Source organism: Haliotis rufescens, unplaced genomic scaffold (assembly GCF_023055435.1).
Source record: "Haliotis rufescens isolate VD_foot unplaced genomic scaffold, xgHalRufe1.0.p SCAF_19, whole genome shotgun sequence".
In the NCBI taxonomy this organism is placed as follows: Eukaryota; Metazoa; Mollusca; class Gastropoda; order Lepetellida; family Haliotidae; genus Haliotis; species Haliotis rufescens.
In genome coordinates, this window is record NW_025963879.1 from 3,523,259 (window position 1) to 3,551,181 (window position 27,923).

A 27,923-nucleotide genomic window follows, 5' to 3' on the forward strand; every position below is an offset into this window, starting at 1 on the left:
ACCAAGAAGGCGGTAGAGCTTTCTTTAGAACACTAATTTAAATGATTTCGTGAAATGTCACAACTCGGACTTTTTCTGGCTCTGTTTTTGTGACGGTCAATCTCTATCAAGATAGACTAGTCACACACTGACGGACAGCATCAATACACACCAGTAAAAGCGACGATCACGCTCTAGGTATGACGCTGCATCTCACGACACCCCAGTAACTTGGGGTATACCGCCACTGTAATTCACTTATGTCATGGAGAGTCAGCGGAAGTGACGCAGGTGGAAGCCATTTACCACTTGGTGAACTTTCCACGACATTAGAAGTATTCAAGGCACAATTTAAGATACATGTATAACGCAACTCACAAAAACAATACACGATACTTAACTGTTGGGTACCTCTCTTTATGCTACTATAGAGAGGAATATCCCGTTGGATACCCTTCCATTTTGGAAGAAATAACAAATATAGAAATCCGCTAATTTCGTGAATTTTAATGTTCAGTGAAAAGACTCCCTATTTAAATGGGGTGAGAGCAATGTGTTTATGACTCAAGTGGCGGCAGACCGGTTCCTCGTGGGTAAGAGAAACCTTTCACCACGTGATCTATACGCACCCTCTTGCGGTCAAAAGGCTCAAGCGGAGCGTGTATTCTTCTGCCATATTCGGATGACGACTGCATGGGACATACCCGATTGGTTTCCTGAAACATAAGAAATAATTTAGACTGAAAACCTATTTAACTAAATAGCTTCAAAATGCGTTAAAATCTTCTTTTTTTAAAAATTTAAATAAAATGCTTTGGATGGGCAGAATGAATTGTGTTTATTTTGATAAGCACAAACTCAGCCAGATGGCATGATGATAACAAATTTGAAATAATATATCGGAATAAAGAACATAAAATGTGTCCAACCCGTTCGTATTTGGTGCACAAGGAGGAACGTCGCGAAATCCTTGTTTAGTCATAAAATACAACATAAAACTATGGCGATGACAATCTTTTAAACAATATGTTTTTTCAGCGGAATAACATCACCAGTCTAATCTCCTCTGTAATCTTATAGTAGAATCTGCTATAAGTATCAGGTCATCTGCAAGTATCTGAGCGGTAATGTTACACATACATCAGTCTGTAGCTGCGGTTACCACAGCCCCTCATCCGTTCATAGTCGTCATTATGTGTTCTATACATACATCAGTCTGTAGCTGCGGTTACCACAGCCCCTCATCCGTTCATAGTCGTCATTATGTGTTCTATACATACATCAGTCTGTAGCTGCGGTTACCACAGCCCCTCATCCGTTCATAGTCGTCATTATGTGTTCTATACATACATCAGTCTGTAGCTGCGGTTACCACAGCCCCTCATCCGTTCATAGTCGTCATTATGTGTTCTATACATACATCAGTCTGTAGCTGCGGTTACCACAGCCCCTCATCCGTTCATAGTCGTCATTATGTGTTCTATACATACATCAGTCTGTAGCTGCGGTTACCACAGCCCCTCATCCGTTCATAGTCGTCATTATGGGGACCCGTTAGAAAAGTCTGCCAATGTATGATTTAGGATTTATCTCAAAATATATACGCTTTATTCCCACGAAAAGTGAACTGTGAGTAAGATAAAAGATAAAACCAAAATCGGTTGAAAGAGGGTCGCCATCTTGGTTTCAGAAACATATCCCTGTTTTTGTAGCCAGCAGTAGCGACCTATTGGACAACTGAGAATAAAGGTAAATGGCTAGCCTGCAAATACGACCTTTACACCCACCTCTTCATGCACAGCCCTGCCTATCTCTAAGATGTGTCTTCTATCGTCTCGATGTAGCTTGCTGTCGAAGCCCTCCTTCTGGTGAAACAGCCTGTCGTAGATGTTGTCCTGAACGTCCGCCTGTAAAGAGACGACGGTGCTGTTGTACCCGGACATGCAAACAAGTTCCTGAACTGTCAGTCAGGAACATAATGCCATATGCCAATGAACATGATAACAGTCGCTTTATCCCACAGTATATTCGTAGTCACCGGTTGACAAAGAACATGATAACAGTCGCTTAATCCTGCAGTATATTCGAAGTCACCGGTTGACAAAGAACATGATAACTGTCGCTTTATCATACAGTATATTCGTAATCACAGGTTGACAAAGAACATGGTAACAGTCGCTTTATCATACAGTATATCAGTGGTCACAGGTTGACAAAGAACATGATAACAACCGCTTTATCATACAGTATATATGGTCACAGGTTGACAAAGAACATGATAACGGTCGCTTTATCATACATTATATCAGTGGTCACTGGTTGACAAAGAACATGATAACAACCGCTTTATCATACAGTATATCAGTGGTCACTGGTTGACAAAGAACATGATATCAACCGCTTTATCATACAGTATATCAGTGGTCACAGGTTGACAAAGAACATGATAACAACCGCTTTATCATACAGTATATCAGTGGTCACTGGTTGACAAAGAACATGATAACTGTCGCTTTATCATACAGTATCTTCGTAATCACAGATTGACAAAGAACATGATAACAGTCGCTTTATCATACAGTATATCAGTGGTCACTGGTTGACAAAGAACATGATAACTGTCGCTTTATCATACAGTATATCAGTGGTCACTTGTTGACAAAGAACATGATAACTGTCGCTTTATCATACAGTATATTCGTAATCACAGGTTGACAAAGAACATGATAACAGTCGCTTTATCATACAGTATATTCGTAATCACAGGTTGACAAAGAACATGATAACAGTCGCTTTATCATACAGTATATTCGTAATCACAGGGTGACAAAAGAACATGATAACTGTCGCTTTATCATACAGTATATTCGTTATCACAGGTTGACAAAGAACATGATAACAGTCGCTTTATCATACAGTATATCAGTGGTCACTTGTTGACAAAGAACATGATAACAGTCGCTTTATCATACAGTATATCAGTGGTCACTGGTTGACAAAGAACATGCCAACAGTCGCTTTATCATACAGTATATCAGTGGTCACTGGTTGACAAAGAACATGATAACAGTCGCTTTATCATACAGTATATCAGTGGTCACTGGTTGACAAAGAACATGATAACTGTCGCTTTATCATACAGTATATCAGTGGTCACTTGTTGACAAAGAACACGATAACTGTCGCTTTATCATACAGTATCTTCGTAATCACAGGGTGACAAAAGAACATGATAACTGTCGCTTTATCATACAGTATATCAGTGGTCACAGGTTGACAAAGAACATGATAACGGTCGCTTTATCATACAGTATATCAGTGGTCACTGGTTGACAAAGAACATGATATCAACCGCTTTATCATACAGTATATCAGTGGTCACTGGTTGACAAAGAACATGATAACAGTCGCTTTATCATACAGTATATCAGTGGTCACTGGTTGACAAAGAACATGATAACTGTCGCTTTATCATACAGTATATCAGTGGTCACTTGTTGACAAAGAACACGATAACTGTCGCTTTATCATACAGTATCTTCGTAATCACAGGGTGACAAAAGAACATGATAACTGTCGCTTTATCATACAGTATATCAGTGGTCACAGGTTGACAAAGAACATGATAACGGTCGCTTTATCATACAGTATATCAGTGGTCACTGGTTGACAAAGAACATGATATCAACCGCTTTATCATACAGTATATCAGTGGTCACTGGTTCACAAAGAACATGATAACAACCGCTTTATCATACAGTATATCAGTGGTCACTGGTTCACAAAGAACATGATAACAACCGCTTTATCATACAGTATATCAGTGGTCACTGGTTGACAAAGAACATGATAACGGTCGCTTTATCATACATTATATCAGTGGTCACAGGTTGACAAAGAACATGATAACAACCGCTTTATCATACAGTATATCAGTGGTCACTGGTTGACAAAGAACATGATAACAACCGCTTTATCATACAGTATATCAGTGGTCACAGGTTGACAAAGAACATGATAACAACCGCTTTATCATACAGTATATTCGTAATCACAGGTTGACAAAGAACATGATAACAGTCGCTTTATCATACAGTATATTCGTAATCACAGGGTGACAAAGAACATGATAACTGTCGCTTTATCATACAGTATATCAGTGGTCACAGGTTGACAAAGAACATGATATCTATCGCTTTAACAATACAATATATTCGTAGCTGTATATATATATATAGCTGTAGGACATACCAATCGCCATGGTGAGTGATTCATAGCGCCTAGCAGAGATCACGCCCACATCAGCTGTAGGACATACCAATCACAATTGTGAGTGATTCATAGCCCCTAGCCGAGATCACGTCCACATCAGCTGTAATACATACCAATCGCCATGGTGAGTTATTCATAGCCCCTAGCAGACATCACGTCCACATCAGCTGTAGGACATACCAATCGCCATGGTGAGTTATTCATAGCCCCTAGCAGACATCACGTCCACATCAGCTGTAGGACATACCAATCGCCATGGTGAGTGATTCATAGTCCCTAGCAGACATCACGTCCACATCAGCTGTAGGACATATCAATCGCCATGGTGAGTGATTCATAGCCCCTAGCAGACATCCCGTCCATATCAACGGAAGGACATACCAATCGCCATGGTGAGTGATTCATAGCCCTAGCAGAGATCACGCCCACATCTGCTGTAGGACATACCAATCGCCATGGTGAGTGATTCATAGCCCCTAGCTGACATCACGTCCACATCAGCTGTAGGACATACCAATCGCCATGGTGAGTGATTCATAGCCCCTAGCAGACATCACGTCCACATCAGCTGTAGGACATACCAATCGCCATGGTGAGTGATTCATAGCCCCTAGCAGACATCCCGTCCATATCAACGGAAGGACATACCAATCGCCATGGTGAGTGATTCATAGCCCTAGCAGAGATCACGCCCACATCTGCTGTAGGACATACCAATCGCCATGGTGAGTGATTCATAGCCCCTAGCTGACATCACGTCCACATCAGCTGTAGGACATACCAATCGCCATGGTGAGTGATTCATAGCCCCTAGCAGACATCACGTCCACATCAGCTGTAGGACATACCAATCGCCATGGTGAGTGATTCATAGTCCCTAGCAGACATCACGTCCACATCAGCTGTAGGACATACCAATCGCCATGGTGAGTGATTCATAGCCCCTAGCTGACATCACGTCCACATCAGCTGTAGGACATACCAATCGCCATGGTGAGTGATTCATAGCCCCTAGCAGACATCACGTCCACATCAGCTGTAGGACATACCAATCGCCATGGTGAGTGATTCATAGCCCCTAGCAGACATCCCGTCCATATCAACGGAAGGACATACCAATCGCCATGGTGAGTGATTCATAGCCCTAGCAGAGATCACGCCCACATCTGCTGTAGGACATACCAATCGCCATGGTGAGTGATTCATAGCCCCTAGCTGACATCACGTCCACATCAGCTGTAGGACATACCAATCGCCATGGTGAGTGATTCATAGCCCCTAGCAGACATCACGTCCACATCAGCTGTAGGACATACCAGTCGCCATGGTGAGTGATTCATAGCCCCTAGCTGACATCACGTCCACATCATCTGTAGGACATACCAATCGCCATGGTGAGTGATTCATAGCCCCTAGCTGACATCACGTCCACATCTGCTGTAGGACATACCAATCGCCATGGTGAGTGATTCATAGCCCCTAGCTGACATCACGTCCACATCAGCTGTAGGACATACCAATCGCCATGGTGAGTGATTCATAGCCCCTAGCTGACATCACGTCCACATCAGCTGTAGGACATACCAGTCGCCATGGTGAGTGATTCATAGCCCCTAGCTGACATCACGTCCACATCAGCTGTAGGACATACCAATCGCCATGGTGAGTGATTCATAGCCCCTAGCAGACATCACGTCCACATCAGCTGTAGGACATACCAATCGCCATGGTGAGTGATTCATAGCCCCTAGCTGACATCACGTCCACATCAGCTGTAGGACATACCAATCGCCATGGTGAGTGATTCATAGCCCCTAGCAGACATCACGTCCACATCAGCTGTAGGACATACCAATCGCCATGGTGAGTGATTCATAGCCCCTAGCTGACATCACGTCCACATCAGCTGTAGGACATATCAATCGCCATGGTGAGTGATTCATAGCCCCTAGCTGACATCACGTCCAAATCAGCTGTAGGACATACCAATCGCCATGGTGAGTGATTCATAGCCCCTAGCAGACATCACGTCCACATCTGCTGTAGGACATACCAATCGCCATGGTGAGTGATTCATAGCCCCTAGCAGACATCACGTCCACATCTGCTGTAGGACATACCAATCGCCATGGTGAGTGATTCATAGCCCCTAGCAGACATCACGTCCACATCTGCTGTAGGACATACCAATCGCCATGGTGAGTGATTAATAGCCCCTAGCAGACATCACGTCCACATCTGCTGTAGGACATACCAATCGCCATGGTGAGTGATTCATAGCCCCTAGCAGACATCACGTCCACATCTGCTGTAGGACATACCAATCGCCATGGTGAGTGATTCATAGCCCCTAGCAGACATCACGTCCACATCTGCTGTAGGACATACCAATCGCCATGGTGAGTGGTTCCTCCCTGGTGTTTCTTTGCCCACCCAAATCTTTGCTGCCCAATCTTCGTGTGTTACGGACACACCCAGCACATGACGTCTCGCTTCCAGGCGGGCTGCCAGGAGCCGGGTGTTGAAGGTCGATGTTGAAATTCGCTTCTCTGTTATTATATGGAATTCACTATTGATAATAGGAATCTATTGCGTTGTGCAATTAGTGTTATGAGACGAGCTTGTCTTGGTATCGTGTTTAAGCCTACCACGCCACAGGTCTCATTGCAAGCCCACACGTTTGACGGAACTTTTTCCACAGTCGAGAAATTACACTTTTTGATTTTGATTGACGTCCCCTGATTGTTCAATGAGATGTCTCGAAGGCATTTTAAGCGTGCAACACGTGCTGTTCATGCATGATGTGAAATTTCAACGTGATAAGATGTTGCGGTCAGGTGCAACGCCAGGGTACTGTAAATGAACACCTCAACGAGTACTACATTCAAATCATTTGTTCCGTTATTACTTGTAGGTGGTATAGATATCATGTCATGAAAGTGTGGCGTACCATGGTTCGGCGTGTCCGCGGGCCGTAGCAGCTGGTCCGAAGTTTGTCCAACGTGTCCCGGCTGTACAGGGTTTCACCGGAGAAGTACTCCGTCCCGTCTCCCTTGATGGACAGGTGCTGGCGCCTGATGTATTGATATCTCTGGGGAAACATGACACCAACTTGTATCTCTGGGAGAAACATGACACCAACTTGTATCTCTGGGGAAACATGACCCCAGCTTTTATCTCAGGGGGAAACATGACACCAACTTGTATCTCTGGGGGAAACGTGACACTAACTTGTATCTCTGGGGGAAACGTGACACTAACTTGTATCTCAGGGGGAAACGTGACACTAACTTGTATCTCAGGGGGAAGCGTGATACTAACTTGTATCTCAGGGGGAAGCGTGACACCAACTTGTATCTCTGGGGGAAACATGACACTAACTTGTATCTCTGGGGAAACGTGACACTAATTTGTATCTCAGGGGGAAACGTGACACTAACTTGTATCTCAGGGGGAAGCGTGACACTAACTTGTATCTCTGGGGAAACGTGACACTAACTTGTATCTCTGGGGAAACGTGACTCTAACTTGTATCTCTGGGGAAACGTGACACTAACTTGTATCTCAGGGGGAAACGTGACACTAACTTGTATCTCAGGGGGAAACATGACACCAACTTGTATCTCAGGGGGAAACGTGACACTAACTTGTATCTCAGGGGGAAACGTGACACTAACTTGTATCTCAGGGGGAAACATGACACCAACTTGTATCTCAGGGGGAAACATGACACCAACTTGTATCTCTGGGGAAACATGACCCCAGCTTTTATCTCAGGGGGAAACATGACACCAACTTGTATCTCAGGGGGAAACATGACACCAACTTGTATCTCAGGGGGAAACATGACACCAACTTGTATCTCTGGGGAAACGTGACACTAACTTGTATCTCTGGGGAAACGTGACACTAACTTGTATCTCTGGGGAAACGTGACTCTAACTTGTATCTCTGGGGAAACGTGACACTAACTTGTATCTCAGGGGGAAACGTGACACTAACTTGTATCTCAGGGGGAAACATGACACCAACTTGTATCTCAGGGGGAAACGTGACACTAACTTGTATCTCAGGGGGAAACGTGACACTAACTTGTATCTCAGGGGGAAACATGACACCAACTTGTATCTCAGGGGGAAACATGACACCAACTTGTATCTCTGGGGAAACATGACCCCAGCTTTTATCTCAGGGGGAAACATGACACCAACTTGTATCTCAGGGGGAAACATGACACCAACTTGTATCTCAGGGGGAAACATGACACCAACTTGTATCTCTGGGGAAACGTGACACTAACTTGTATCTCAGGGGGAAACGTGACACTAACTTGTATCTCTGGGGGAAACGTGACACTAACTTGTATCTCTGGGGGAAACGTGACACTAACTTGTATCTCAGGGTGAAACGTGACACTAACTTGTATCTTTGGGGAAACGTGACACTAACTTGTATCTCAGGGGGAAACGTGACACTAACTAGTATCTCAGGGGGAAACGTGACACTAACTTGTATCTCAGGGGGAAACGTGACACTAACTTGTATCTCAGGGGGAAACGTGACACTAACTTGTATCTCTGGGGAAACGTGATTCTAACTTGTATCTCAGGGGGAAACGTGACACTAACTTGTATCTCTGGGGAAACGTGACACTAACTTGTATCTCTGGGGAAACGTGACACTAACTTGTATCTCTAGGGAAACGTGACCCCAACTTGTATCTCTGGGGGAAACGTGACTCTAACTTGTATCTTAGGGTGAAACATGACACTAACTTGTATCTCTGGGGAAACGTGATTCTAACTTGTATCTCTAGGGAAACGTGACACTAACTTGTATCTCTGGGGGAAACGTGACACTAACTTGTATCTCAGGGGGAAACGTGACACTAACTTGTATCTCTGGGTGAAACGTGACACTAACTTGTATCTCTGGGGAAACGTGATACTAACTTGTATCTAAGGGGGAAACGTGACACTAACTTGTATCTCAGGTGGAAACGTGACACTAACTTGTATCTCAGGGGGAAACGTGACACTAACTTGTATCTCAGGGGGAAACGTGACACTAACTTGTATCTCAGGGGGAAGCGTGACACTAACTTGTATCTCTGGGGAAACGTGACACTAACTTGTATCTCAAGGGGAAACGTGACACTAACTTGTATCTCTGGGGGAAACGTGACACTAACTTGTATCTCAGGGGGAAACGTGACACTAACTTGTATCTCAGGGGGAAACGTGACACTAACTTGTATCTCAGGGGGAAACGTGACACTAACTTGTATCTCTGGGGAAACGTGACTCTAACTTGTATCTCTGGGGAAACGTGACACTAACTTGTATCTCAGGGGGAAACGTGACACTAACTTGTATCTCAGGGGGAAACATGACACCAACTTGTATCTCAGGGGGAAACATGACACCAACTTGTATCTCTGGGGAAACATGACCCCAGCTTTTATCTCAGGGGGAAACATGACACCAACTTGTATCTCTGGCGGAAACATGACACCAACTTGTATCTCAGGGGGAAACATGACACCAACTTGTATCTCTGGGGAAACGTGACACTAACTTGTATCTCTGGGGGAAACGTGACTCTAACTTGTATCTCAGGGGGAAGCGTGACACCAACTTGTATCTCTGGGGGAAACATGACACTAACTTGTATCTCAGGGTGAAACATGACACCAACTTGTATCTCTGGGGAAACGTGACACTAACTTGTATCTCTAGGGAAACGTGACACCAACTTGTATCTCTGGAGGAAACGTGACACTAACTTGTATCTCAGGGGGAAACGTGACACTAACTTGTATCTCAGGGGGAAGCGTGACACTAACTTGTATCTCTGGGGAAACGTGACACTAACTTGTATCTCAGGGGGAAACGTGACACTAACTTGTATCTCTAGGGAAACGTGACACTAACTTGTATCTCAGGGGGAAACATGACACTAACTTGTATCTCAGGGGGAAACATGACACTAACTTGTATCTCTGGGGAAACATGACCCCAGCTTTTATCTCAGGGGGAAACATGACACCAACTTGAATCTCTGGGGGAAACATGACACCAACTTGTATCTCAGGGGGAAACATGACACCAACTTGTATCTCTGGGGAAACGTGACACTAACTTGTATCACAGGGGGAAACGTGACACCAACTTGTATCTCTGGGGGAAACGTGACACTAACTTGTATCTCAGGGGGAAACGTGACACTAACTTGTATCTCAGGGGGAAGCGTGACACTAACTTGTATCTCTGGGGAAACGTGACACTTACTTGTATCTCAGGGGGAAACGTGACACTAACTTGTATCTCTAGGGAAACGTGACACTAACTTGTATCTCAGGGGGAAACATGACACCAACTTGTATCTCTGGGGAAACGTGACACTAACTTGTATCTCTAGGGAAACGTGACTCTAACTTGTATCTCTGGGGAAACGTGACTCTAACTTGTATCTTAGGGTGAAACATGACACTAACTTGTATCTCTGGGGAAACGTGACACTAACTTGTATCTCTAGGGAAACGTGACACTAACATGTATCTCTGGGGGAAACGTGACACTAACTTGTATCTTTGGGGAAACGTGACACTAACTTGTATCTCAGGGGGAAACGTGACACTAACTAGTATCTCAGGGGGAAACGTGACACTAACTTGTATCTCAGGGGGAAACGTGACACTAACTTGTATCTCAGGGGGAAACGTGACACTAACTTGTATCTCTGGGGAAACGTGACTCTAACTTGTATCTCAGGGTGAAACGTGACACTAACTTGTATCTCTGGGGAAACGTGACACTAACTTGTGTCTCTGGGGAAACGTGACACTAACTTGTATCTCTAGGGAAACGTGACCCCAACTTGTATCTCTGGGGGAAACGTGACACTAACTTGTATCTTAGGGTGAAACATGACACTAACTTGTATCTCTGGGGAAACGTGACACTAACTTGTATCTCTAGGGAAACGTGACACTAACTTGTATCTCTGGGGGAAACGTGACACTAACTTGTATCTCAGGGGGAAACATGACACTAACTTGTATCTCTGGGTGAAACGTGACACTAACTTGTATCTCTGGGGAAACGTGATACTAACTTGTATCTCAGGGGGAAACGTGACACCAACTTGTATCTCAGGGGGAAACGTGACACTAACTTGTATCTCAGGGGGAAACGTGACACTAACTTGTATCTCAGGGGGAAACGTGACACTAACTTGTATCTCAAGGGGAAACGTGACACTAACTTGTATCTCAGGGGGAAACGTGACACTAACTTGTATCTCTGGGGAAACGTGACACTAACTTGTATCTCAGGGGGAAACGTGACACTAACTTGTATCTCTGGGGAAACGTGACTCTAACTTGTATCTCTGGGGAAACGTGACACTAACTTGTATCTCAGGGGGAAACGTGACACTAACTTGTATCTCAGGGGGAAACATGACACCAACTTGTATCTCAGGGGGAAACATGACACCAACTTGTATCTCTGGGGAAACATGACCCCAGCTTTTATCTCAGAGGGAAACATGACACCAACTTGTATCTCTGGCGGAAACATGACACCAACTTGTATCTCAGGGGGAAACATGACACCAACTTGTATCTCTGGGGAAACGTGACACTAACTTGTATCTCTGGGGGAAACGTGACTCTAACTTGTATCTCAGGGGGAAGCGTGACACCAACTTGTATCTCTGGGGGAAACATGACACTAACTTGTATCTCAGGGTGAAACATGACACCAACTTGTATCTCTGGGGAAACGTGACACTAACTTGTATCTCTAGGGAAACGTGACACCAACTTGTATCTCTGGAGGAAACGTGACACTAACTTGTATCTCAGGGGGAAACGTGACACTAACTTGTATCTCAGGGGGAAGCGTGACACTAACTTGTATCTCTGGGGAAACGTGACACTAACTTGTATCCCAGGGGGAAACGTGACACTAACTTGTATCTCTAGGGAAACGTGACACTAACTTGTATCTCAGGGGGAAACATGACACCAACTTGTATCTCAGGGGGAAACATGACACTAACTTGTATCTCTGGGGAAACATGACCCCAGCTTTTATCTCAGGGGGAAACATGACACCAACTTGAATCTCTGGGGGAAACATGACACCAACTTGTATCTCAGGGGGAAACGTGACACCAACTTGTATCTCTGGGGGAAACGTGACACTAACTTGTATCTCAGGGGGAAACGTGACACTAACTTGTATCTCAGGGGGAAGCGTGACACTAACTTGTATCTCTGGGGAAACGTGACACTAACTTGTATCTCAGGGGGAAACGTGACACTAACTTGTATCTCAGGGGGAAACGTGACACTAACTTGTATCTCAGGGGGAAACATGACACCAACTTGTATCTCTGGGGAAACGTGACACTAACTTGTATCTCTAGGGAAACGTGACACCAACTTGTATCTCTGGGGGAAACGTGACACTAACTTGTATCTCAGGGGGAAACGTGACACTAACTTGTATCTCAGGGGGAAGCGTGACACTAACTTGTATCTCTGGGGAAACGTGACACTAACTTGTATCTCAGGGGGAAACGTGACACTAACTTGTATCTCTAGGGAAACGTGACACTAACTTGTATCTCAGGGGGAAACATGACACCAACTTGTATCTCAGGGGGAAACATGACACCAACTTGTATCTCTGGGGAAACATGACCCCAGCTTTTATCTCATGGGGAAACATGACACCAACTTGTATCTCTGGGGGAAACATGACACCAACTTGTATCTCAGGGGGAAACATGACACCAACTTGTATCTCTGGGGAAACGTGACACTAACTTGTATCTCTAGGGAAACGTGAGACCAACTTGTATCTCAGGGGGAAACGTGACACTAACTTGTATCTCAGGGTGAAACGTGACACTAACTTGTATCTCAGGGGGAAACGTGACACCAACTTGTATCTCTGGGGTGAAACGTGACACTAACTTGTAACTCTGGGGAAACGTGACACTAACTTGTATCTCAGGGGGAAACGTGACACTAACTTGTATCTCAGGGGGAAACGTGACACTAATTTGTATCTCAGGGGGAAACGTGACACTAACTTGTATCTCAGGGGGAAGCGTGACACTAACTTGTATCTCTGGGGAAACGTGACACTAACTTGTATCTCAAGGGGAAACGTGACACTAACTTGTATCTCAGGGGGAAACGTGACACTAACTTGTATCTCAGGGGGAAACATGACACCAACTTGTATCTCAGGGGGAAACATGACACCAACTTGTATCTCTGGGGAAACATGACCTCAGCTTTTATCTCAGGGGGAAACATGACGCCAACTTGTATCTCTGGCGGAAACATGACACCAACTTGTATCTCAGGGGGAAACATGACACCAACTTGTATCTCTGGGGAAACGTGACACTAACTTGTATCTCTGGGGGTAACGTGACTCTAACTTGTATCTCAGGGGGAAACATGACACTAACTTGTATCTCTGGGGGAAACATGACCCCAGCTTTTATCTCAGGGGGAAACATGACACCAACTTGTATCTCTGGGGGAAACAGGACACCAACTTGTATCTCAGGGGGAAACATGACATCAACTTGTATCTCTGGGGAAACGTGACACTAACTTGTATCTGTAGGGAAACGTGACACTAACTTGTATCTCTGGGGGAAACATGACACTAACTTGTATCTCAGGGGGAAACGTGACACTAACTTGTATCTCAGGGTGAAACGTGACACTAACTTGTATCTCTAGGGAAACGTGACACCAACTTGTATCTCTGGGGGAAACGTGACACTAACTTGTATCTCAGGGGGAAACGTGACACTAACTTGTATCTCAGGGTGAAACGTGACACTAACTTGTATCTCTGGGGAAACGTGACACTAACTTGTATCTCAGGGGGAAACGTGACACTAACTTGTATCTCTGGGGGAAACGTGACACTAACTTGTATCTCAGGGGGAAACGTGACACTAACTTGTATCTCAGGGGGAAACGTGACACTAACTTGTATCTCTGGGGAAACGTGACTCTAACTTGTATCTCAGGGGGAAGCGTGACACCAACTTGTATCTCATGGGGAAACATGACACCAACTTGTATCTCTGGGGAAACGTGACACTAACTTGTATCTCTAGGGAAACGTGACACCAACTTGTATCTCTGGGGGAAACATGACACTAACTTGTATCTCTGGGGAAACGTGACACTAACTTGTATCTCTAGGGAAACGTGACACTAACTTGTATCTCAGGGGGAAACGTGACACTAACTTGTATCTCAGGCGGAAACGTGACACTAACTTGTATCTCTGGGGGAAACGTGACACTAACTTGTATCTCAGGGGGAAACGTGACACTAACTTGTATCTCAGGGGGAAACGTGACACTAACTTGTATCTCAGGGGGAAACGTGACACTAACTTGTATCTCTGGGGAAACGTGACTCTAACTTGTATCTCTGGGGAAACGTGACTCTAACTTGTATCTTAGGGTGAAACATGACACTAACTTGTATCTCTGGGGAAACGTGACACTAACTTGTATCTCTAGGGAAACGTGACACTAACTTGTATCTCAGGGGGAAACGTGACACTAACTTGTATCTCAGGGTGAAACGTGACACTAACTTGTATCTTTGGGGAAACGTGACACTAACTTGTATCTCAGGGGGAAACGTGACACCTACTAGTATCTCAGGGGGAAACGTGACACTAACTTGTATCTCAGGGGGAAACGTGACACTAACTTGTATCTCAGGGGGAAACGTGACACTAACTTGTATCTCTGGGGAAACGTGACTCTAACTTGTATCTCAGGGTGAAACGTGACACTAACTTGTATCTCTGGGGAAACGTGACACTAACTTGTATCTCAGGGGGAAACGTGACACTAACTTGTATCTCAGGGGGAAGCGTGACACTAACTTGTATCTCTGGGGAAACGTGACACTAACTTGTATCTCTGGGGAAACGTGACACTAACTTGTATCTCAGGGTGAAACGTGACACTAACTTGTATCTCTGGGGAAACGTGACGTGACTTGTATCTCAGGGGGAAACGTGACACTAACTTGTATCTCTGGGGAAACGTGACGTGACTTGTATATAACCTCCATTACTGTAGATGGAATACGGCCATGATCAGTAACTTGTATTATATTACATATTGTTGTTTGTTTTTCAAAATCCCAAGGACAATGTATGACACGGTTACCTGTCGACCAACAAGACCTGCATAGCCGACTTGGGGGGTTTTCAGGAAGCGTTATACATATATTCATATCCTATGATTTTCTTGGTGGTACAGAAAGTACAAGCACTTGGTGGACAATTCATCATGGGTGAGGGACTTATTTTATCTTTACATTTAGAAAGCGGCCCTTTTCTCATTTTCTAATTTAACATAATCGGAAGTTTAGCCATAGTTCTGGACTTGGTCATATCAGAAGTGCATAACATGCAAATAATTGAAACAGGCCATGTATTTTCCCGTAACTATGTTTAACATTTCCAGAAGACCAAAAATGTCCCTGGTACTTTAGAACAAGGAAAACATTTCTTTCAACTGTTGGGATATATATTGCACATATTAATATGACTGTTTACTAAGCACTTGCAGGTTTGGACTGCCTGCGTAAAGTATAGTAGTAGTGTGTGGACAAAACGGGCAAGTGTCTAGGTTTGCATAGTTTAAATTTCATAATGTGAGAAAATGTCACACTGAGAGTTTGGATATTGGAAAAGACAGTGGCGACTTTTGGTGGAACTCTGGTGTGCAGCTATGGAATAGCGCACATACATGACATTTACTGGTGGTCCAAAAGATGCTTCTGAGTATATCCCAGTATTAATCACGACGTATCACTGCAAACAAAACACATTATAATACAGTATATGTATACAGTACATACGCTGAGGACATTTTTCCACAATCCAGCCTTGGCCCCTGGACTAAGGTAAGACTTGCCGTACATGGACATACGGTTCCCGTCACCTGGGCTGCCCGACATGGCTGCTGTCGAGATAGTGGCAACTAAATGGCGCTACACGGCGCAAACAAACGATGACGTCAGGCTTTTGTGACGTCATAGACAATCATCTCACTCAGATATGAATGCCTCACAGAAATATGATTGGCAGGTATTTTGAATTTTCAGAAAAAATACAAGGCTTAACAAATATCAAACTTGTTGGCAAAAAGTTTAGAACATGTGAAAAAGGATCGACGCCGTCCATGTTTGTCCTCAACACTTACACGTTGTGCGTTTATAATAAGGTTCGAGACTGGATTAATTAATGTGTGAATTTAACATAATCGGAAGTTTTTCCCTCCAGATATTTCGGATTTTGGGAGGGTTACAGCAAAGACAAGAGATGGAATTCCATTTTCGTTTCTTAAAGTGAGTTTGAAAATCCAATTGCGGATCACTTGAATATTTATATATTTTACATTTGGTACCGTCTCGTGGTCCAAAACCTTTAATTCCTATTCCTAATACAGCCGATACAATGGGGAGATGTTTTTAACCAGTCGCTCCTTTCTTAATATGTTTACCCGCACTGTGACCATCAACGTTATGTCAAATGCGTAGGATAATTCAATTTGCAAAATGTAGTCCATCAAACAAACCACGGATTCCAGAAGCTAAGAATTATTTTCAACGTGAACACAACATAAATTTCTCCCACCGACAAATACGCTGCCCTATACCAGTCATTTTACGTGTGCTTCGCTGTGCTCAGCGTCGACCTTTGAGCAAGTGACACGAGCCGTCCGTCAGTAGTATAGAACGGGTCCGCAGGAACCTTTTTTGGTTGAGGGAGGTTGAGTGAAAATAGGGAAGATGATTGGCTGATCCAAGTCACGTGATCGGATAGGATGACTCATGCATCAACAGCGCGTCGGGAAAGGGCGGGGAATGAAAGGTGTGTGTTTATAAGACAGAAAAGGATTCGTAAGTAAACAAAAGTAAAGGGTATTCAATAGAGCTATGCGTTTGGCGTGTTGCCCTGAATAGACAAGCAGCCCAGTTTGAATTGAGCGCGCTTGACAACTCACGTGACCACGTCGTTTCAAATTGTTTATTGGTCGTAATGGTTTCGTTAATTTCAGGCGTTAGTAGAAATTACAATTAGTGTACAACTCACGTAGTCGTTTCAAATTGACCGCTGGTTTGATGAATGCAGGGTGTGTGTTGAAAGTACGACCATACCACCATAGAGACGGGTTGTGTCAACATGATATACGCCGGGTAATGTAAGGGAAAAAAAATGTACGTCTAGCTGGATCAAATTCATCTTGTACGGTCTACACGTTGTACACCATGAACGTTAGACAACCTGTATAGAAAAGAAATATAGACAAAATAGATAAGACTACGCAATCAGCAAGCTAGCAGTTTACGTTTAGCGCGCAAGAACGAGCTAATGTATAGCAGAGAGACTAAGCGACCGGCCGCCCATAACAATGTCAACATACACTACCCCGGCCTTACAATTAATGTTAACATAACAGCCTCGCCTGAAGCTTCCCATTCATAAATTGTGTGACCAGTGTCCCGTATGTATGATACGTTAGGGAACATGTGTTGTACATTTGTTATTTTAAAAGGGAGTTATTTCAGAGAGGATATATATGGGTATTCCCCCTCATTAAACCTTTCTTTCGTTGGTGTCTATTAAACGTATCCGGTATTTAATACATTTGAATGATGTAGGAAAGTATGTGCGTGAAGATGTTGTACCTATATCCGAACACGAATGTATGACACCTTTCAATAGATCAATTACGATTCTAACCACGACACGCAACATGACTATGAGCGTGGTTAGCAGTTCACATTTATAAACACATCGTAAATGACAGATTTCTGATGAATGAACTCGCCCGCACACATGTCTATAGGGTTATGTTCGCCCGAACTGTAAACAGTGTCACATTGATAACAGGAAGGGTGTGTGGAATGCACTCGTCCTTGTAAGGGTAAAATACGCGTTTAAACTCACCATTTAAATGATGACATTACTTTTTTAGATGTATTGGTATCAGTGAGTGAGTGAATTTAGTTTTACGCCACACTCGGCATTATTCCAGCTCTAGGACGGTGGTCTGTCAATAAACGAGCTTGGACCAGACAATCAAGTGATCAACAGCATGAGCAGCGATCTGTGCAACTAGGAACCGATGGCACGTGTCATCCGAGTCGGCGAGACTGACCAATGGATCCCCGTCGTCAGTCGCCGATAAGCATGGGTTACTGAAGGTCCATTCTATAACCCGGGACCTTCACGGGTGTAGTATGACGAAGACTATATACTAATATGCAAAAAAAACTTAGAAAAAACAAAGAATTCATTCGTATCATTTATTGATTCGAGTCAATCGGTTCCATACAAAGCCGTGATATACGAATGGACAATAGTATTCACTCTGGAACATTATTTAGTCACTCATATACACATGCTGCTGCTGCTCGAAGGCCCTATTGTTTAAACAGCGAGTCCATGTTTTGAAACACATTTCGCACTGTTGAATGTTTCCTTGTCTACGCTGTTTTAAGGTTGAATGGTTGTCTATAGTCTATGCTTTATCCATTGCTTGTAACGATTTCCGTCCAGGAGGTCCCAGTTTCACAATTCCTCTCACGTAGAGGGAAATTCGGCGTTTCTTATCGTTCAAACGCCTCAGTTTACGAGGTGTTTTCAAAATATGAATCAAACTAGACGCGTGGCGTTGACTCGGCATTCTCTTTTGACTGTTAGACTGATATAGTAGTGATGGGTATTTATGCCTAATCGTTCTGCTCACGATCATCATCCTCCTCCTCGTCATCACCGTCGTTATCCTCTGCAACGCTATCAGATTCAGTCTCACTTTCTATTTCCGGCATATCCATCAAAGGCAGGATCTCTTTCATCTTGGGTTTTAGGAGGAGTTTGATTTTATTTTTGAGAACGGATTGTTCCGTGGAAGGATTCATGTCTCCCAGGTTGTATAGCATGTTTTGAAACAGAGGTGCCTCTTTAAAGTACGTGGTATATTCCATCGCATAGTTGAGAGTACTACGCACTAGATCCTCCCACCTCAGTTTCAATCTTCTCTCAATCCATTCTTGCGTTCGTCCCTGTCGCTTGTACTGTTTTTTCTGCAGTTTCATCTTGTCATGAAACGTATCGTACACCTGCTTCCAGATGCGTTGTAAGCCTACATTTTGCCACTCCTCGGCTTCCATATTAGTGAATGTTGACTTCCCACGTGGAGGTTTGACGGCAAGACCACTGCCTTTCTGGGAAGAGGCTAGGTCGTCAAAGTCACTGTCATCGTCATCACTCTCGAGTCTGGCACGCTTTCTCTTAGGTTGAAGGCTATTAGCCGGACACCAGTGTTTGATATGTCGCTGTAGATCGTGCATGTTATCTATCAGCACCCCGCAATCTGCGCAAGCCATGGCCATAGTCAATGATGTCTCACTACTTGTGTCTGAATCGGTTTCAGTTGGAGTGAGCTGATGTTGGGGCAATCTCTCTTCTTGTGACAGAGGACTATCAAGAGATTCTGTTGTAGTCAACTTCTCCCTACGCAGATCAGGTTCAGACTGTGCTGTTGTTCTCCTGTTTTCCTCATTTATGAGGTAAACATGCAGTCGATCCTTATCTTTGGTGGTAGGTTTTAGATCGATGGTGAGTTGTCCATAGGGTGTTTCAGCAACCTTTTCATACATAGCCATAAAGTGATCCATATGTTCGGGGAAAATTCTACGAGCGAAGAGTTTGATTTGCTGTTTATCTATGGGGGAATGAATCAGGGTGACATAATGCGCGTTCAAAGCAATGTCTCTCAATTCCTTACCTCTCGGAAACAGATTTTGTATCAAGAGAAAGATCAATACATTCTTGTGATGTGAGGTTTGAGTAAACAGCCGCGAAATACGCTTGTCGTGCTTTGCTTCGGCCAGGAAATCATCCAGGACCAACACGTTCTGTTGACAAGCATCAAAGTAATCCTCGTCCAAGATATCGTAGGGAATTCCTTTGACAAAGGTCAGCTGAGGCAGCTGCTCACCGAGGTCCTGATATAATGGCTGCCATTGAGTATAACACCAAACGATGCGGGTAGGTTGGGGTTGGATCAGGCCATGCCGGAGTACATGAGAGGTAAACACAGACTTTCCACAACCACTGGGTCCCACAACGAGCGCATTTGAGGGAATCAGGAACTTGAATTGTTCTCAAAGATCAGATATACATGGTAAATGAGGCAGCCACGAGTGGACTTGCGATGGCGGCGGCGGCAGCGGATGTGCTTGTAACGGCGGGTTGGCTTGACGCAGCGGCGGCGGCGGCGTTAGCGGGTGGGCTTGTAATGGCGAATGGACTTGCGGTGGCAGGTGGGCTTGTAACGGTGGCGGTATGCTTTGTTTATTTCTCCTGTGTCATAACATGACATCTCTCCTTGAAAACATTTTTTCACAGTCCGGACAGGTGGCAACCCCCATGGTGATCCAATACGGTGTGCGATTAGAGGGTATGAAGCTTTCTTTTATACCCTTGACTCTGTTGACGCTTCAAGGCAGCAAGTGCCCGTTCCACCACAGCCTTCACCTCCGACACATGTTGTATTTTCACGGGTTGGGGTGTTGTCTTCGATCCCTGTTTGGTTGTCATCGTTTTCATTTTAGGTGTCACCTGTCTCTTCTTTGTCTTCAGCGTCGACTTCTTGGCTGCTGTGGTTTCTTTCTCTGTTGTGATTTTCTCAACGTAGTCTTCCTAAATATTTCTCTAGGGTCAAGACTAATCTCTGATGCTTTCTTCATGTTGTTCACGTCCAATCCGTTTGCTGGCGAGAGTAAAACTGTTTGTTGGGCTACACTACTGTAGAGTTTATACTGTCTTACACGAGCAGGGGTTCTTGGAAGACACTCTTTTCTTCACAGCACACTTGTTAGTATGTTAAAAAAGTGATCATATTAGTATATAGTCTTCGTCATACTACACCCGTGAAGGTCCCGGGTTATAGAATGGACCTTCAGTAACCCATGCTTATCGGCGACTGACGACGGGGATCCATTGGTCAGTCTCGCCGACTCGGATGACACGTGCCATCGGTTCCTAGTTGCACAGATCGCTGCTCATGCTGTTGATCACTTGATTGTCTGGTCCAAGCTCGTTTATTGACAGACCACCGTCCTAGAGCTGGAATAATGCCGAGTGTGGCGTAAAACTAAATTCACTCACTCACTGATACCAATACATCTAAAAAAGTAATGTCATCATTTAAATGGTGAGTTTAAACGCGTATTTTACCCTTACAAGGACGAGTGCATTCCACACACCCTTCCTGTTATCAATGTGACACTGTTTACAGTTCGGGCGAACATAACCCTATAGACATGTGTGCGGGCGAGTTCATTCATCAGAAATCTGTCATTTACGATGTGTTTATAAATGTGAACTGCTAACCACGCTCATAGTCATGTTGCGTGTCGTGGTTAGAATCGTAATTGATCTATTGAAAGGTGTCATACATTCGTGTTCGGATATAGGTACAACATCTTCACGCACATACTTTCCTACATCATTCAAATGTATTAAATACCGGATACGTTTAATAGACACCAACGAAAGAAAGGTTTAATGAGGGGGAATACCCATATATATCCTCTCTGAAATAACTCCCTTTTAAAATAACAAATGTACAACACATGTTCCCTAACGTATCATACATACGGGACACTGGTCACACAATTTATGAATGGGAAGCTTCAGGCGAGGCTGTTATGTTAACATTAATTGTAAGGCCGGGGTAGTGTATGTTGACATTGTTATGGGCGGCCGGTCGCTTAGTCTCTCTGCTATACATTAGCTCGTTCTTGCGCGCTAAACGTAAACTGCTAGCTTGCTGATTGCGTAGTCTTATCTATTTTGTCTATATTTCTTTTCTATACAGGTTGTCTAACGTTCATGGTGTACAACGTGTAGACCGTACAAGATGAATTTGATCCAGCTAGACGTACATTTTTTTTCCCTTACATTACCCGGCGTATATCATGTTGACACAACCCGTCTCTATGGTGGTATGGTCGTACTTTCAACACACACCCTGCATTCATCAAACCAGCGGTCAATTTGAAACGACTACGTGAGTTGTACACTAATTGTAATTTCTACTAACGCCTGAAATTAACGAAACCATTACGACCAATAAACAATTTGAAACGACGTGGTCACGTGAGTTGTCAAGCGCGCTCAATTCAAACTGGGCTGCTTGTCTATTCAGGGCAACACGCCAAACGCATAGCTCTATTGAATACCCTTTACTTTTGTTTACTTACGAATCCTTTTCTGTCTTATAAACACACACCTTTCATTCCCCGCCCTTTCCCGACGCGCTGTTGATGCATGAGTCATCCTATCCGATCACGTGACTTGGATCAGCCAATCATCTTCCCTATTTTCACTCAACCTCCCTCAACCAAAAAAGGTTCCTGCGGACCCGTTCTATACTACTTCCGTCTCATCGCCATTATTTTACAGATTGCATAACAAAACACGGCCGTTTCGATAACCTATACAATTTAGTAGGAGCTTGATGGTGAATGTCTTCATACGGATATTACTTTTGTCAGACTGCGGATTGTCTCAGTGTGTGTCTGATATTGCCATACGAAGTGAAATAATGTTGTCTTCGTGAACTGTCAGACATGCCTTCCGAAACGTGTCCTCAAGTGTTTGGGCCAAGCAAACCATAGTCGACATTTAGAACAACTATCGACGCCAGCTGTGTGCAGACACACACAATGAGCAAACTTCCACATTGCAAGTATTAGATCCCCAATTCAGTGTGCCTCAAAAGCAGAGTGTGGTAACCAGTACGGTCAAGGAAGCATGTTTGAGCGGGAATGTGTTACTGCTGCTGGTGTCTCTAATACCCCGTTCACATGCGCCTCTAAACATATGTGTGTATATAGAGGTTATCACGCGAGTGTGTTTGGGGATGGTAAATATCCTGCATTAGGAATAAACATTGTATTTAGCGAGCCTTGGCGAGCTAAATACATAGTGTTTATTCCTAATACAGGATATTTATCATCCCCAAACACACAAGCGTGATAACCTCTTTATCATATAATGTCATTCTTTAATTCTGTGCTTCAAAATCGCTTTCCCTCTCTCACAAACATTACCGAAACATTGCGAGTTTTCGTGGAATGCGCGCATTGATATTTATTACGTCACAGGGTAAGTGATGTGTCAGTCGGACAGTGACAGAAACCAATATAGTTCCAACTAAAATCTGTTTCTTATACAGTGGCGAAGCAACATATACGCAAAACAACAATTGTTTTTAATTGCCTTTCGCAGCAATCCATCGGTCTGTCCGCTAGAGTAACTGCCCTTTGTCAAAGGGAAGCTACTCTAACCCTAGTCAATGAGACGTCACGGCCACGGTCAGACGTTGTTGACAGTCGGTCGGTCCTGTCATAACGTTAAGAAGTGTAGTCAGATGTACACACAGCGACAAAACGAAACAAGGTAACAATTCAAACATATTTCGGCCAAATCCAACTATTTTAATTTGTGGAGAAGGTTTCAAGCTGCAGATATGGTTACTGATCCCGCTTGGCTAGGCCTCGTGCCCTCGCAAAATTGTTACGAAATTTATAAGTTTATATGACTGTTCTTTTGATAATGATAGCAATTATCCCTGTAGTTTATCCATATTCCCGATGGTTAATTCTGACTCGATCGCCGAATGACAAGGGCGACGCCATGTTTGTTTATAAACAGTAAAAGTAGTCCCTACTTGACCTTTGATATTTGCATCTTTATCCGCATATGACCCCAACGGATATCGTTTTTATCCGTTGGCTTTATCCTGCCGAGAAACCTACCCATTATATGATAAATATGCCTACGTGTGTAGAAATACATACGTGAGTATACTTGTCATGTGAACGCGTTTACTCATGTGTGTATATTTACACCAGGAGCAAATTTGCATCATGTCTTGAGCAGGTGCAAATGTAAATGTAAATTTGCACCGTGTGTACATGTTGCAATGTGAAGTCTATGTCAACGTAAGAGGATTGTCTAATGTAATATCTGTTCTTTTGTCAACACCAAATTGTCAACAGTTGCCAACCTTTACACGTATATGATGTTTTCTTTTGGTTTCAAGGAGCCAAAAGTTTGTGTACAAATTATACAGGTTGCTTCACACGAAAATTTTCAGTTAAGTAACTCTCTTCTTATTCAACTTTGATTGGAAAACAACCTGTTTTGTGTGGAAAGTCGCAAACAGACTGACGAATATGTGTGCCTTACACAATTTACATACTTTATTTACACACCTAAGATGCTTTTCATGTGAACGCATAGTAAATTTACATATACACACGTATGTATAGTTACACATGTGCAAAATTACTAACGTTAGTAAATGTGCATGTGAACGGGGTATAAGTGTAAGTTATCTATCTTGTTTGTCTTCAGATAAATCATCTTTCTTACTTTCTTTCTTCAACAGACATAATGTATCATATTTGCTTTATTCCTTGATGTCAAGTTGCAATTTACATACATGTTTTTCAGTTGTCTTTATTCGGCATTTGTAAGAATTTGTACATTTGCTACATGATGGCCCCACTGTAATTACTTAAACCTCTTCTCCAAACCAACCACACATTGTCATTACATTAAAGTGGTTGCCTCCATTTGCTTATTCTTTTACCAGTTTTCGGGGTCGGTTGGGTAGTCTAGTTGTAAAAGCATTAGCCTGTCACGCCAAAGCCCTGGGTTCAATTCCCCACATGGGTACAATGTGTGAAGCCCATTTCTGGAGTCTCGACATATGGCTGAGATAGTGGTAAAAGCGGTGTAAAACCATACCCATACTCACTCTACCACTTTCCAGAATGAATGAGGATGGTTTTATGCCATTTTACAATGTATCCATGTGGGAAATCAAACCCAGGCCTGACCTACGAACACCTTAACCTCTAGGCTACCCAACAGCTCCCAGTTTCCAGACATGTTCATGTTAATAATTCTTTACAAAATGTGTTCCATACGTTCCATGTGTTTGAGATGTGTTTCACTATAGACTGGGCAGTTCTACATCCTTCTCCTCAAATGTGTCAAGTAGTAGCAGGAGTATGACCTCCACAGGGTCTACCTACAATGGCAAAATGATTGTGACACAGGGAGCTCAGTGATACTGGTAGCCCTGTAGTGCCAGGCTGGGAACATGTACCTTGCAAGTCTTTCTCAAGAACTTGTCTAGGTGTACAAGGACTGTCCAATCTGGGTTCCATGAAGGGAGAGAATGTTGTTTTCTGCAAGCAGAACCCCAGCCAGTGATTTGCTGCATAAGCTATCCACACTGAATATTTTCATGTAATCCAGTCACAACACTAAACACTTCTTTACCATCTCACAGCTTTATTATTGACAATATACAAGTTTACTTCTTTGCAGCTTTTCTGGCTGCTTTCCTCAACTTGCCAAACTCAGCCTTAATCACACGATTTCTCTGAAGGAAGAAAAAACAACAATGCAGTGCTTATACACAATGAAAGTGAACTTCAAAATTCATATGTTTGCAAAACAACATAAGACCCATTGTGGCATACTGTTTCTAAAATTCATATTCTTTCCTTTAATGAACATAATTGTATACATTATCTTGTTAATAAATATGACTAACATTTTCCTATCTCTAATTCATTTCCAGCAAAGAAACAATATTAGAAACTTTGATCAAGAGACAAAAGATATTTGTTATTATGTTAAAACATTCAGAAAAATCACTTACAGCTTGTTTGGCCTTCATCAGCTTGAATCGGTCAAAGTCAGACAACTTGGACTTCTGTCAAGGAAGAATAAATCATAGTAAGAGCAGGAACACAAATGTTAGGACAGTATTCATATTGGACGTTTATCATCAAAGGTGAGAAGTTGTAGAGGTTCACCTGCAACGTCCCTCTCTGCCATCAAATAGGTTTGCTCCATACACATGAGAAGCCCCAGAACACCCCATTTGTATTCCTGTGTTCTCCAAGCAACAGTTTTGGGTAATTATTGGTAAAGGTGGTTCATAACCAATGGCAGCAGATGAGAAATCACCCACCCTTCTTCATTTGGTCCCATCATTGATTTGGTTGGTTGGTTTGTTGTTTAACGCCGCACTCAGCAATATTCCAGCTATATGAAGGCGGTCTGTAAATAATCGAGTCTGGACCAGACAATCCAGTGATTGACATCATGAGCATCGACCTACGCAATTGGGACCGATGACATGCATCAACCAAGTCAGCAAGCCTGACCACCCGATCCCGTTAGTCGCCTTTTACGACAAGCATGGGTTGCTGAAGACCTATTCTACCCCGAATCTTCACTGGTCTTGACATCCTGTGTTTGCTTTTGCGGGTCAACAACACTGACAGTCAGGGACGAATCAGATTGGGTGTGATGTTGTGCAGGCATTTGTGATGTGATCACACTTTCTCAGATTTGGCCATCATCATGATCATGAGTTACGTTCTCTTGTTTTGCGTGTTTCTGAGCCCATGGCAAGGAGATATCAGATGGTGTTTGTGGTGTGCATGTATTTGTGTGAAGAGAAAGGAGTAGCTCATGGGGAGTTACCTTCTCCTGTTTGGCGAGTTTCTGTGCCCATGTGGTTTCACTCCACTTCTTGTCAATACCCTCCTTCTTCCATGCCTTGACGACTGTGCCAGTGCGGGCAGAGTTGCCCAGCTTTAGCTTGAGGGGGGTGAGCTGGAGAGCTTTGAAGTTGATGCTGTTGCGGGTCACGTTGGAGCAGGGTCCGTCAATAAGAGCCTGTTGACATGGAACACAGTCAGAGGCAAATGCCCTTGCAAGTGCACAAGAATGCATCAATATTTGGGTACATGCATTTCTCAATTATCAGCTTTAGTCATGAAATATCTGCAAGGATATTTACTTTCTCTAAAATTGTCTCGAGAAGATAGTCTGTCTGACATCCTTAAACCAAACAGGTCTTCCAGAAAAGTGAACAGCAGGCCAATATTGAATCTAAGCCTTCATCTTGATGTGCCCAGTCTACAGTCAAGGTCACATAAGAAGTGCGCACAAATTTATCAATGAGAAATAATATGAAGTATTTTCTCATATTTAGGCACTGCAAAATTTTGTCTGGGAAAATTAAAAACCTTGATCATCCATGTCTCAGATTAGAATTGTCAGCAATACAATTCTGACGGCAATTCCTATCATACAAGGCTCATCATTAACATGGATGATTCACTACTACTGTCGCACCACCCTTACCCTGTTCTGATCCAGCACATCAACAATGACAGCCAGTTTTCCTTTGTCATCGCCAAAGGCGATATAGGCTACACGACCAACTTCCACAAATCGTTTGAAAGGCTGAAATACAAGAAAAAGGTCCAGATAGTTGTCTTAATGTTAATAGTTCCATCTCTGATAAATCTGAAGGGAAAATCAGGGATTTTAAAACATTCTGAACTCTATGATACCACCAAAAGACTGCAGGGGTTCTATTAGAAGCCATCTGGTACTGGACCTCTCACCAAAAACATATACACGTCCAAAATGGAATTATCTCCTAAAACAATAGTTTTGTCAAAATAGAATACTGTC

The 27,923-nt window shown here is 43.4% G+C and overlaps 2 protein-coding genes across 2 annotated transcripts; both read right to left on the reverse strand.

Annotated features, from left to right (window-relative positions):
- Nucleotides 1-471: 471 nt before the first annotated feature.
- LOC124121457 lies at nt 472-16,338 on the reverse strand. The gene is made up of 4 exons (XM_046484454.2): nt 16,187-16,338; nt 7,202-7,342; nt 1,767-1,886; nt 472-695 (listed from the first exon to the last, which is right to left on the reverse strand). Exons 1-4 carry the CDS (start codon nt 16,283-16,285, stop codon nt 537-539), a joined length of 519 nt encoding a protein of 172 aa, XP_046340410.1. The 5' UTR covers nt 16,286-16,338; the 3' UTR covers nt 472-536.
- A 9,360-nt stretch (nt 16,339-25,698) lies between these two features.
- LOC124121468 (60S ribosomal protein L14-like) lies at nt 25,699-27,722 on the reverse strand (the record flags this gene model as incomplete). The annotated part of the gene is made up of 4 exons (XM_046484477.2): nt 25,699-25,806; nt 26,089-26,142; nt 26,922-27,116; nt 27,588-27,722. Coding segments are annotated over 4 exons (453 nt in total), but the record flags the coding sequence as incomplete, so codon positions are not given.
- Nucleotides 27,723-27,923: the final 201 nt, after the last annotated feature.

Coding starts and splice junctions, on each gene's coding strand:
- LOC124121457 (XM_046484454.2), bottom strand. CDS start 16,285: ATGTCGGGCAGCCCAGGTGACGGGAACCGTATGTCCATGTACGGCAAG. Junction 7,343..16,186: donor TGTGGAAAAATGTCCTCAGC/GTATGTACTGTA, acceptor ATGTTTCCCCAG/AGATATCAATACATCAGGCG. Junction 1,887..7,201: donor CGCGGACACGCCGAACCATG/GTACGCCACACT, acceptor GTCTCTTTACAG/GCGGACGTTCAGGACAACAT.